At 43.9% G+C, this 12,271-nt stretch overlaps 1 protein-coding gene across 1 annotated transcript in view; it reads right to left on the minus strand.

The window, feature by feature from the left end:
• Positions 1-12,271, minus strand: part of LOC8028023 (zinc finger protein 2 homolog) — a 124,536-nt gene that overhangs the window by 54,707 nt on the left and 57,558 nt on the right. Inside the window, exon 5 of the mRNA XM_029972148.4 lies at positions 7,226-7,395. Coding sequence (XP_029828008.3) covers positions 7,226-7,395 — 170 coding nt within the window. The remainder of the gene's footprint in view (positions 1-7,225; positions 7,396-12,271) is intronic.

Consider the following 12,271-nt stretch of genomic DNA (forward strand, 5'->3'; position numbering starts at 1 on the left):
TTTTGTTCAAGTAAAAATGTAACGAGTTCCCTTTCCAGTTCCACTGATGGAAAATAGAAGGGCTACGTTCCTTCGTTCCTCCTAAAAGGAACGCGGTACAGGAACGCCGTTCCTTGGAACGCCGTTCCGTACAACACTGGTCTCCCTCATCTTATTATCGCTCCCTATCCAATAAGATTGGAGCATTCGCCGATAGGAACGCTGCAGAACAAATCACGCAGCAAGTGGCATGAACATAGTAAGTAAGCCAGGCGCATCCTGCGTTCCTTAAAATGTAAGCGACTTATTGTTCGATCGAAAGACGTCCCTCCGTATTGTTATCACCAGAGCAACGCAAGGGCGGTTAATCACCGCGTCAACGAGCAACCACGAGGTTCGGCGTAGCCCGCCAGCCATTAGCGGCAAACAAGTGCGGTCAACGGCCAGCAGTGAGGCAGAGCAGCGATTCGGTAGACAACCAGAAAGAAGGCAGGCAGGCGGCGTCGGCGCGAAAACATTCCGATAGACGCAGCTTCCGTCCCGCAATCGAGCTTTGGGCGGCACATCGCGCTCGGTGGTGGTGCTACTGCTGCTGGCGTCGCGGCGGCTCCTCGTCCTGCTTGTTCGTCCAGAGGAGGCAGATAAGAAACTACTAATTGTATGTCAGGGATCAGAGGAAACAGCGCTCGGGTGCCCGCCCACTTTGGCAGAGCAACGGGCCGCCGCCACATGTCCGCGCGCGGCGCACAGCGGGGAAGCGCACGTTTTCAATCGCTGCTCCGCCTTTCGTTTCCTAGAAGGGCTTCCTCGCGCGTGCGTACTTTATCAGGCGACCACTCGCCTCGGAATGTCGTGCGAACCACTTTCGATCTGCTGCCGCACAAGCGCGTCGGCAAGTAATATCGATCACGCGGGGTCCGCCGACTGCGCGCCGCCGCTGCCGCCGCCGCCGCCGCCGCTCGGGCGGCGGCGTTCTTCCATCACGACGTCGATGATGATGTCGGAGATGGGTCCAGTCTGAGCTCCCGCTTTTTAAAGTCTCTTCTTGTTGTTGCTGTTCGATCTCACGGCCGGTTTTTGGCGGAGGAGGGGTGTCCTAGCGGATTCTGGATCAAGTGGGGCGGGGACGCGGCGCCCCACTCGCGGTGTCCAGCGGCACCTTGGTTTTCCTTCTTGCATTCGCGCTCATTTCGAGCTGTCGCTCTTTTTCTACTAAAAATATAACAATAAATCTCGAAAAAAAAATCTTGGAACTTAGGCAATTAACGTATGGTTTGTAAAGTTAAATATGCAATCTCATATAAAAAACATGATTACGCCGACATGATCACACTCGACATGTAACAAACGATTTTGTATCTCGGCAAATGTTTGCAAAACAGTGCGAAATCAATTTGTTTTTTGGTGTGGCATGCATGATTCAGTTCATTACACAAACCACGTAGCGGTAGTTTGGCTTCACTGCTACGTCCCCGGCCGCCATGCGGTGATGCGCTTATTCAAGACCAACAAACAACTTTAATTGAGCCTCAGCAGACGGTTGTGCCTCTCACAAACTCTGTTTCGTATAAACGTTTCGTAATGGATTCCCAGCACATACTACCACTTGTAATGCCGTACTTGTTGGGAGCGAAAAATTTCCCAGGAATGGGTATTTGATTTTTGGCGAGAATTTGAGAACTATACTCATTTGCTTGTGAGCTATTTTCTAGCGTGAAACTGTAAGCTTGAGAGCAATTGGTTGTCTAGACTTCATTTTATTATAAGAATAAATAAAATAGAGACACAAATTATATATCTACTGTTCAGTGTTTCGGAAAAGCTCCTCCATTACATTCCATTTCTATTCCGGGGAATTTGAGTTTTCGATAATTCCATTCCTTTCAACTCCTCGGAATGGAGACACTGTAGTACCCATTCCCACTTTTGAAGAATAGCTGAACGCCATGATACCATTCCTTTAATTTTTAAACGTAAAAAAAGGGCCATTAACAGCCACAATGTGTTACTGGAGAAAAGCAGCATAAAGCTGCTGACATCAAACGCGGAGACGACTTCAAATGTCTGCAAAAGCTTCCTCAAAGCACTCATTCTACAAAACCAAAGGGTGGCCGCGCCAAGCGCTTCGTGGCACTTGGTTTCACTGCAGACATCGATCGCGCGATCAAGCGGAAAATGCTTGCGAGTCGCTACAGACACAATTAACAAAACCAGAGATTTTCTTCGCAAACGGACCATCCTACGCAGATTCATGGTTAGCGTGTTGCTCGTTTGATGAAGCATTAAAAATGTTTAGTGCGTGCATGGCGCAAGAATATATCTCGCTTTCTGCTTCGAGTATTGCACAACAGCACCGGTAGTGTCCTGTTGGAAGCGGCGCCGCGTATACCAGCCCCAAATCTATTGTGCACTGCTGTAAGAACAGAAAAATGCTGACAAAGTGAAATGGGTGCACGGCGCCAGCACAAGCGGCTGTAGTACCATATTATGGGGCCTGCCTTAGAACGTAAGCATATACGTTTGTTATAGGACTTTTGGAATTTCTTAGCAAATTCATTCTAATTCTTTATTTGTGCTTCACGCAAACACTACAAGATTGACTGAGTTAAAGCAGGGAGTCTAACCGGTCATTATTCCCGTTCGGTTCGGGTTCAGTAGTTTCGGATTTTGTTCCACTTCAGTTCTGGTTCAGTAGCGTTTTTGAAATAACGATTCGATTACCGGTTTCATCAGATGCAAACAAGTGCAAACTGGGTCTTCAAAAAAGAATCAACAGCTCCCAGTTGTTAACAAGGAAAGGTAAGTTCAACACGGCGACATCTGCATTAAAAAAGAAAATGAGGTCATCAGAAGCCGTGCTGCGGAAACGAGGAGAGCAAAACAAATATATACCTAATTTCGTTGTCTGGTGTTAAATTCTTAACGCAAACAACGTTTTAGGAAAATTGCGTGGCTATAAAGGTGCTTGGAAACTACCAAAGTGCAGTACTCGCATGTGAAGGTAATTAGCCAGCACGCACAGTGACACCGTGACGATAGATCGCCCCGTGCTCGCAAACTACCCACAAAAAACAAAAAAAAAAAGTCATTAGTTGTTTAGACTGCAGGAGTTTAGTTTTCCCGAGTATGGCAACATTGTTACCCACTGTAGATGAGAAATTTAGCCAGTGCAGTACGACTGCTAGCCTGGGGTCTTTAAGGGGAACAGGCAGTACCGCACTCCGGTACGATGCTCATCCAGATCGAAACGGCAAACAGCGAAGGCCTTTTGAAAGACAATTAAAACAAAACCAAAAAAGGGTACAATACAACGGGAAGCTTTCAGTTCCTAAAAAACGCACACACTAAAATATATATATATATATATATATATATTCAAGCAGCGTTCAGGGTGTTGGGCGACTGGCGACAGCCGCCGCACTTCCGCGCTCATCGCGACTTCGCCGCTCGGCGCCTTCAGATTTCGCTACAGCGAAACAAACGCGCTAACAGTCGTTAACTTTTTACTTTTATTTTGATGTTTATGTTTGATTTCTACTTCTTTGAGGACCATAGTTTAGCAGCAAGAAAAGAAAACACACACACATACACACAGATACACACATTCACACATCCACAAAAATAGCTCTTTAGTCTTACGGCATAGTCGGATATATTCCGTTTCACTGCGATGCACGCTGCAACGTATACGAACCAATCCATAGTTCGAAGCTTGTCTCGTGACTTCACGCTTCCGCGTGAAGTCACGCGGAAACGTCGGCCAACGAATCTCCAGGTGGCGGGTTCGCATCCCGACCGAGGTGCCCGCAATCTGCCAGAGGCTAATGGGGAGAAGGCACCGTGTAACCGAGCTTTCGGTTGCACGTAAAAAAAACCCCAGGTGGTCGAACTTAATCCTCACCACTCCGCTGGGACGTGCCAGATGCCCGTCATTGGTTTGGCGCGTAAAACCCCCAAATTTGACTTTGGTACGGCTCCAACCGAATTCGTCGATGCAAATTCGTGTGCTACGTAGACGTGAAATATACCTATTTGTTTCATTACTCCTGAGTTGTCTCCCTGTCGTCGCTGCCGTTTGTTTAGTAAATATTTAACTGCTGACGCCACCGACACAAATATTTCATTCACTTCGAGTCGCCAGCCGCAAGAACATTTTATTACGTCCCATTTTATTACGTAAAGCAGTTTCAAAAGAACCGGTAACCGCCACACGAAAATACGGTTCTATTGTGGTTCGGGTTCCATATCAAATTCTTAATTCCAATAACGGCTTTGTTCCAGTTCAGTTATAAATAACGGTTTTGCTCCGGTGTTTGGTTCGACACCTAGGTTAAAGTCTACATGAAGCTCGCGCATGGTTACAACAGGCGCATTGTCACTTCTCGCGGCGCCAGGAACGACACCTTGTCTGTCTACAATTATTTAGATTTGGTTGCTTCTCTCAGGGAGCGCCCCTTTCATCCTCGAAGGAGGAGAAGCCAGTCGGACAATCAAGCTGTCAGTCACCTCTAGTGAAGCAGTGCAATGATGCTGTTTCAAGGGCCACTGACCATGCGCCAGCGAATTGTGCCATCAGCCCGTAGGCCCCCCCCCTAAATGATAATCGACACACCTCACATAAGAACCGAGCCCATCCCATTCGCACTCCATTCCGGAGTCAGGAAAATGTGGAATCATTTCGGAATCATTCCAATTCCAGAGTAGCAACTCCGCAACGCTGCTACAATTATAGCCTAACCATATAGCCCATATGTTATCGCTAGAGCGCTCTTATGAATGAAATAGTTGCTTTTATTTCTTCACTCAAAGATTTTCACGCTTGCTGCTTCAACGGAGAATTAGTTCTATGACATGGTGACTGCAACTCCAGGTAGACATAATTCCCAGTTTGCTTCGCGGATATTTAAATTATTATCTATCTGTAGCATATAGTTTTGTTTTTCTAAGACTGCGAGCGGTCGTAATGATGACAAAATTTCACACGCAGGATATCGGGCAAACGCACGTATATGTACCAAATCCGATAACTGGATGTTGAAGGAGGTGGAGAGAATTAATTAAATGTAAGCAGCTCTTTTCTATCAGTCTATTGTCGTATTCCGCTAACATCATCACACACAAAAGATACAAAGGCATGGGTGATTGTACTTGACCTCTAACATCGTTAATCAAGGTCTGACTTTAAGATATCGACTACGGGACTCTCTTCCTGGAGGTGAAGCAAGATCGCATCTTACTACTCACTCTCCTCTCGCAGCATGACTGAAGCGAGGATAATCAAAGATGTTCTTTTACTAACGTACAAAAGCTAAAGAAATAAAGACAGGAAATGAAACGAGGCTTACAAAGAGCGTGGAGGCAATCTCTAGGAGGAAACCGCAACCGAGAGTTACCTCGGGTTGTTAAAAGCGCAACCTCCCAAAGTCAGAATTACAGAGCGGGCATTAAGAACCCCCGGCGCATGCCTTTGAAAAAGCTGTCGTAACACCTGTTGCGTCCGACCCCAGAGATAGATTCTCTCACGGGAGCTACTCGAGCTTACACAGCCCAAACCCTACTTCCGTTGCGTGTCGAGGCACGCGGCAGATGGTCTCTGATGGGAGCACGGGCATGTTAACGTGCATTGCTCACGTTTATCCGCGTCTTGTAGACAATATATATATATATATATATATCGCGCTCTTTTTTCTTTGTTAGAAAAAGTTTGCTGTTTCATGGGTTCGGACTGAGCTTTAATTCGGGACTTCGCTTGTGGTCAGGAACCAAGCACATGATCATCATCCCTAGCAATTAAAGAATCACATATTTTAAATACACTTATTAAAGTTCTTGAAATTGTCTGAAATAGGCTGATAAAATTTCTAGGGAATCCACGAAGAAAGGACAACCGGCTTTGTACGGAACTCCGCGGCGTCTAAACAGCATTAGGTCGCGAAAAAATTGGTGTCAACGGAAGTATGGAATTGGAGATTCTGAAGAGAGAGTAAATGGTTGCTTCGTTTTATTTCTTGGAAAATGTATAGATACTCGCAGAAACTGGGTTCTATAAGATTACTGGCATGACGACCCAGGTAAAAGCCGAAAAGCATGTTTGGCATCAATCGAGCTGCGATTGCTTGATTGCATGTTTGGAAAACCGAAAGAAATGACATCTGTAAGTGTAAAAGGTGGACCGAAATGTTTTGGTCTGGTTTTTACAGATTTCCGACAAAGTCATATAGGCATATCGGTACTATAGTACCGATATGCCTATATGACTACTTTTATGTATACTATTTTCGTCGCGTATACGAAAAAAGTCAGTTGAACTATAACGTATTGGCAAGCTTTACGGCATTTAAATTATCGTTTCAGTTAGATAGGCGAAGCGTATTTAAACCAGGCCTTGCTCGTTTTTGTATTTTGTTGTTATTTTACTGTTAGGAATCATCGCTTGTCACATTCAGAAATTTAAAAAAAACTTTCTCAATGTACTATCGGTCGAGAGACTGTGCTCTTAGCAGGTGGAAGTTTATCCTGAGTATTATTTATACTTAATGTCCCTTAGTACGTCAGTTGTTTGCCTTTGATTAGTATGGCCCTTGGCAAAAATAGAGATTCTGAAAGCCGGGGATTTCTCAGATAACACTGGACGAGCTTAGTTAACCGTTACAAACCAGGTGACTGAAAGAGACACGTGTACCCGTTAGGTCTAAAACTAAAATAAGACACCACAGAACTGATCCGTCGATAATAATAATAATAATATATATATATATATATATATATATATATATACATGTGTGTGTGTCTGTGTGTGTGTGTGTACGTGCGTTTGTGTGTGTGTGTTTGTGTGTTTAAGAAAGGAGAGAAATTAGAAATAAACAAAATAACAACCGTTACCCCAAAAATATATTTTTTTTGTGTGTGTGCAAATATGCATTTAGGTTAAATTGACAATGAACACATGTAGTCTCATTTCCACCATTGTCTCTGGTTTAAAGCAGAGCAAGCTTTTTCGGTGTGTAATATGAAAACATTCATTAGCCTTCTGTCCGTCGAAGGCGAATTGCTCTTAGACGTGAGCTTACCCAATAGAAGTTCTGACAAATTTGCCGAGGGACAATTACAACTAGATGAAAACCGAATTCGCGGAATCTTCATACGTCGAGAAAATGTCTAGATTGATTGGCGCTTTATATGTGTAAACATAATTTATTTTGCGGTATATACTCAACAAATTAGGATGGCGCAAAAATAAACTCACCTTTGAGTGCGTCATTCGGTGATAGTAGAGGTTTGACGATGCCGTGAAACGCTTGCCGCAGACGTGACACTGGTGAGGTTTCTCTCCCGAATGAATGCGTCGATGGGTGTTCAGCGAACTCGATGTACTAAATCCTTTTCCGCAGACGTCACAGACGTGCGGCTTTTCACCTGCACACAGTGAACGGGAACATCATCCAGTCAGTAGATTGCGATTGAGGAACGTGTATTTGGTAAAATATCTGACTCATTCGAATATAAACGGGCCCACATCCCCTTTCGCGCTCGGGTACCTCTCCGACCTCACATTACGTAGACTACGACTCTATTGTCTGCAACGTAACACGACTTTCCTAAAGTCGTGTTACGTTGCAGCAACCTTTCACCTCTACCCACTCTAGAACTCATCGGCGATAATCCAATTAATATTTTTTACTCGAATATAAGTGAAATAAAGTTAGATGTTTAATCATTGTTCTCAGGCAAGTGAGAACTTAGAAAAACTCCTTTTTGAAGGAAGGGAAGCTGTCTACAACTTCAAACAACGTTAACCCATAATAAAAAAAAATAATTAAGCATTTTATGAGAGACGCTAGCAAAGACAAACACGCTTGACTTGAAGCACAGAATTATTACAGCCATCTAATAGAGGCATTTTAAAGGTGCCCTGAGGAGGTTTGTGAGATCGCCTAAATATAGCGATAACTCCCTCTGTGGACTCTGAGCTTCCTAAAAATCTCTAAATCATAACGATGCGCGGCCGATTTCCCTATCAAAAAGCAATCGAAGATCGACATCATCTCTGGCGACGGGAGGAGCACTTGTGCCGGCAGCCATGACGGCATGCGGCCAATGAAAACACGACATTTTGTTGAGATGATGATTGGGGTTTTATGGCACACTATTTTGTTGAGATGGCAAAACGCTGTTATTACAAAATGTGTATGCTTTATAGGTGATAGAAGCAAGTGAGGGTAGTCGAGGGAACATTATACTGCAATATTACTGAACATAATAATGAACCTAACATAATACTGCGTAGTCGTAGTCGAAGCGTAGTCGAAAGGGGGAACACAATACTGCCATAATCGTCTCAAAAACAACGAACTATGTTTGTTTGTTTCGTTTTTTCTTCCGCGGGAGTGATGTGTCCTGTTGTCAGATCTCAAGCGCGCGTTCGCTCGGTTGAATCGTAGTCCGGGCTGTATGGGCAAACGAGCCGCGCGCATTCGAGATAGCACTCCGCTGTTCCACCGGTCGGAGGCGCGAGGATCCTTGACTCGCTAATGACTGACATTGGTTCTGGTTTCGGAACATGCTCCTTCCATCGCCGGAGGTGGAATCGGTGTTTTGCGATATTCGATTGCTTTCTTAATAGGAAAATCGACCGCGTAACGTCATGATTTAAAAATTTCTAGTATGCTTAGAGCCAGCACTGTGAATTATCGCCATTATTAGGCGATCTCAAACACTTCCTCAGGCACCTTTAAACAACACAAACACAACACAAAAACAACGGAAAAAAAAGTGTGTGGCTGCCAGATATTACGCTTTACGTCTGATTTGGACTAATATTGACGCGTTCCAGAATCGTACAAGAAGGTCTACGATTTAGAGATATTTTTGTTTAAGCTGAGATCATACACACGCAACCAGCTTAAAATAAAGCCAAGGATGGTGTAGCCTCTGCGGCCTACCGAGAGTACGCTCCCATAATTCCACCTCTGTACAGTTCAAGCTCAGAAACGTTTCCGATGGACAACAAATAAAAAAAAAAAAAAAGAATCGGTTTTGTTGCAGCACAGTTGCAGTGAACATGTCATTTCCACCGCCAGATCCACTGACTTTGAAGTATAATTGTAGTGTCCCGCAATTTACGTTGTTGTTTTTTTTGTTGTAAACGACAACGGCAATTATGCTGTTTCATAGGTCGCGTTAGGTTCGTCACGACAATCTTGGTATACTGAACTGTTAGCAGGGAGTGCAGCTTTGCGAATCACGATGTCTAGACTGCCTAGCCACAAGAAGACGGCTATATACAGACGCTTCAGCCCTTTTGAATTGAGCCGCTACCCATTGTAAGCGTAGGTCGCTTGTTGCCCTTGTTTTTTAATATATTTACACGGTACATAGAGGCTTCGTGTAGCCTCTGTCCTCTGCTTGCTTTTAATAGCAAAGATTGAAGTGTTGCCACAGCGTGTTGCGAAAAAAATATACTAGAGGAGTCTTAACATTTTCGTCTGTTATACGTTTAATATAGTGTTCCTGCTCAGATTGTAAAGACACTCAACGTATGGCTATTGGGCACCCACAGATTTTACTACACTTCGTTGACCGAGAGAAGCATCTCTGAATTATCAAATACAGCAAAATTTTTCGGAATGACGAAGTGCCTGGCATTATCCAGGAACTGATAAAAGTACATCCTAAGTATATTTTAGCCACTTGAGGACTCTTGGTCGGGGTTTGTTATGAATGTACAATCTTTTTTTTATCGGTAATTATAAAACTATGCATTTAATACGTAAATCAGGAATTTCTGTAATTCGGCACGCGAAGAAAATTTTGCAGGAACTACACTGCTTTAAGTGTGACTCGGATAACTTCAGATTGTAACGTCCGAAGGAGGCACATTGTGTCACAGGAACGCCACGTCTACTCTTAAGACAGATTCTCCAATTATACCCGCCACTCTCAAGTAGTGCTTTTTGGTTAACAATCTGTTGACAACCCTGGATTCAAAACACATCATCACATACGATTTCTTAGTGCTCAACAGGGTAGTTATACAGGTCCCCCATTTTGCAGAATGGTTTGAGTAAGCGCCAATTTATTCGTTCCTTTATTTCTTTGTGTGTGTGTGTGAAGATTACCAGTTTGTTTCTCGAAAAGCTGAGGTTGAATGGAAAGTACACTTATGCGGGTTGCAACATATTTTTTTTATTGTTGTGTTTGCTCTAATGTAAGCGTAGTCAAAGAGACACCACTGGTGGTGAAAAGCGTGCACAATTTAGGGACAATTAGAGACGCGGCGTACCCTCTAACGTTCGTTGTTCCTGTATTTACCTTCCTTTTGTGTTGCCCGTGCTACTCTTTCTTAAATACCACATCTTTGCGGGCGCGGAGAACTGGAAATGTAAATCTGAGACAAGAAAAATACAAGCAGCAGCTCATTTATCCGTCAAACGCGCTGGTTGCCACCGTCGCCTCTTTCGTTAAGCGATATAAGGTTTTCCGCATTAATTTGACGCTGTGTTTTGGCCGGCGTCCGTATATTGGTCGCGCCTTCCTGATTTCATTTTTATTCTTTTCGCTCTGCTCCCGATAACAAACGCGTGACGCGCGATTAGCATGTATGCCGCTCAACTGAACGCGGCTTTCGTGTTTCCTTGCGGATAGCCATGGCCATTCGCGCGTGCGGGACACGAGAGCGATAAATAAGTACGCACAATTAAAAAATATAAATAAATAAATAAAAGTGGGGTCGAACAGGTATAACTCGCCGAACCCTATCATAAGATGCGTTTTAAAGCGAGTGACGCCGAACGAAGAGCAACAGAGATGGAATGCCGTTCGCGTCGAGAGCGGCAGAGCGTGCGGCGAGAGCACTGGCAAAATAAGGCGCGAAGGTCCGCCAACTCATTTCTTCGGTACGTGTTTGCGCCAGCACGGAGGGAGCGTGGGCTTCGGGCGATGCGCTTCCATTTAATTCGCATTAGGGCCTCCTCTTCTTCGCGCCGAGGGACGCGACCCCGCCGGCTAGTTTCTGTCGCCAACGTCAAGGTCCTTTGTTCTCGCGAAGGCGACGAGAAGAGACGCTGCTGCTGATTGCACACCCTGCGCGTGCCGGGGTAACTGCCGTCCCGATCGCCTTCTTACGCTGGCTTCCGCGCTTGTCGAAAGCGTATCATAAAAGGCGGGCTATTGCAGAGATGCGAGGTGTTTACAGTAGGGAAGCGAAATTCGTTGATTAACTTACCCATGAATAAGTTCATGCGTTCGTCACTTTCTAATTGTTTTACTGATAAATCAGTCGAAGTGAAATCTAATTGCTTCTATTTTCTGGAACTCGTCAAATCGCTAGACCTTATGAGTTGCTGAGCTAACAGCTGAAACAAAAATTATTTATTTCGGTGCTTAGCTCTAAAGTACTTTTTTTTTACAACCTATGGTAAGGAGGAGGAAGAAGAATCAGTAAAGCAACTCGCTGCTCTTTTTTTTTCAAACTCCATGGTATCATATGTGAATCAAGTAAATATTTCTAGAGTTGAATATTTTGCTAGTTGGTAATCCATGATAGGGAATTCAGCGCAAAAGACGAGGACAAGCAAAGGACAACAAAAGAAGCGCCGTGTTTGTGTTTCTCTTGCTTGCCCTCGTCTCTTAAGTTTTGACGTTAAATTTATTGACATAAATATGTCAGTAGAAATAATACACAGCTAAACATTTATATTTAATTACTAACCCTTCGTAAAGCAGGCAAAAGTACGTCTGTAAAGAGGTGATTGCTGTTTCTGCCTGCACCTTTGACATCAGATCATGACATCGCTATGTATGCCAAACAAAGCAATAAATGCAATAAAATATTCTCAATCAATTCTAACGTTTCTTCGTCGCTAACCCTATACAAGTCCCAACATAAATTCCCTCAAGTGTGTAATACTACTCTTAAGATGTATCAGCTTAACATTTTTGTCAACCTCCACATCAAACCGATTAATCGAACAATTATACGACTATAGGGAACAAGGTAATTTGTTAAGAATATTAATCGATGTACGTCCTAGTTTCCAGCGTACTTTTTGGGTCTGTTCATGGATCTTCATTAAGAAGATTAGGAGCGAACCCTGCCTGAAGCATTCAGACGAAGAATATTTGCTTTAAAATGAACCACAGTATACACTATGTCAGAAGCTTGAAACAAAAGACGACATTGCAAAACGGCTGAAGACATATTAGGTGCATTTGGAATGTTGTTACGCTTGCTACAAATACTTGAACGGATAAAACATTGGAGACGGAGACGGAAAGAGGACTTTTTTTTATT

Source organism: Ixodes scapularis, unplaced genomic scaffold, assembly GCF_016920785.2.
Source record: "Ixodes scapularis isolate PalLabHiFi unplaced genomic scaffold, ASM1692078v2 PGA_scaffold0__279_contigs__length_252992795, whole genome shotgun sequence".
Classification (NCBI taxonomy): Eukaryota; Metazoa; Arthropoda; class Arachnida; order Ixodida; family Ixodidae; genus Ixodes; species Ixodes scapularis.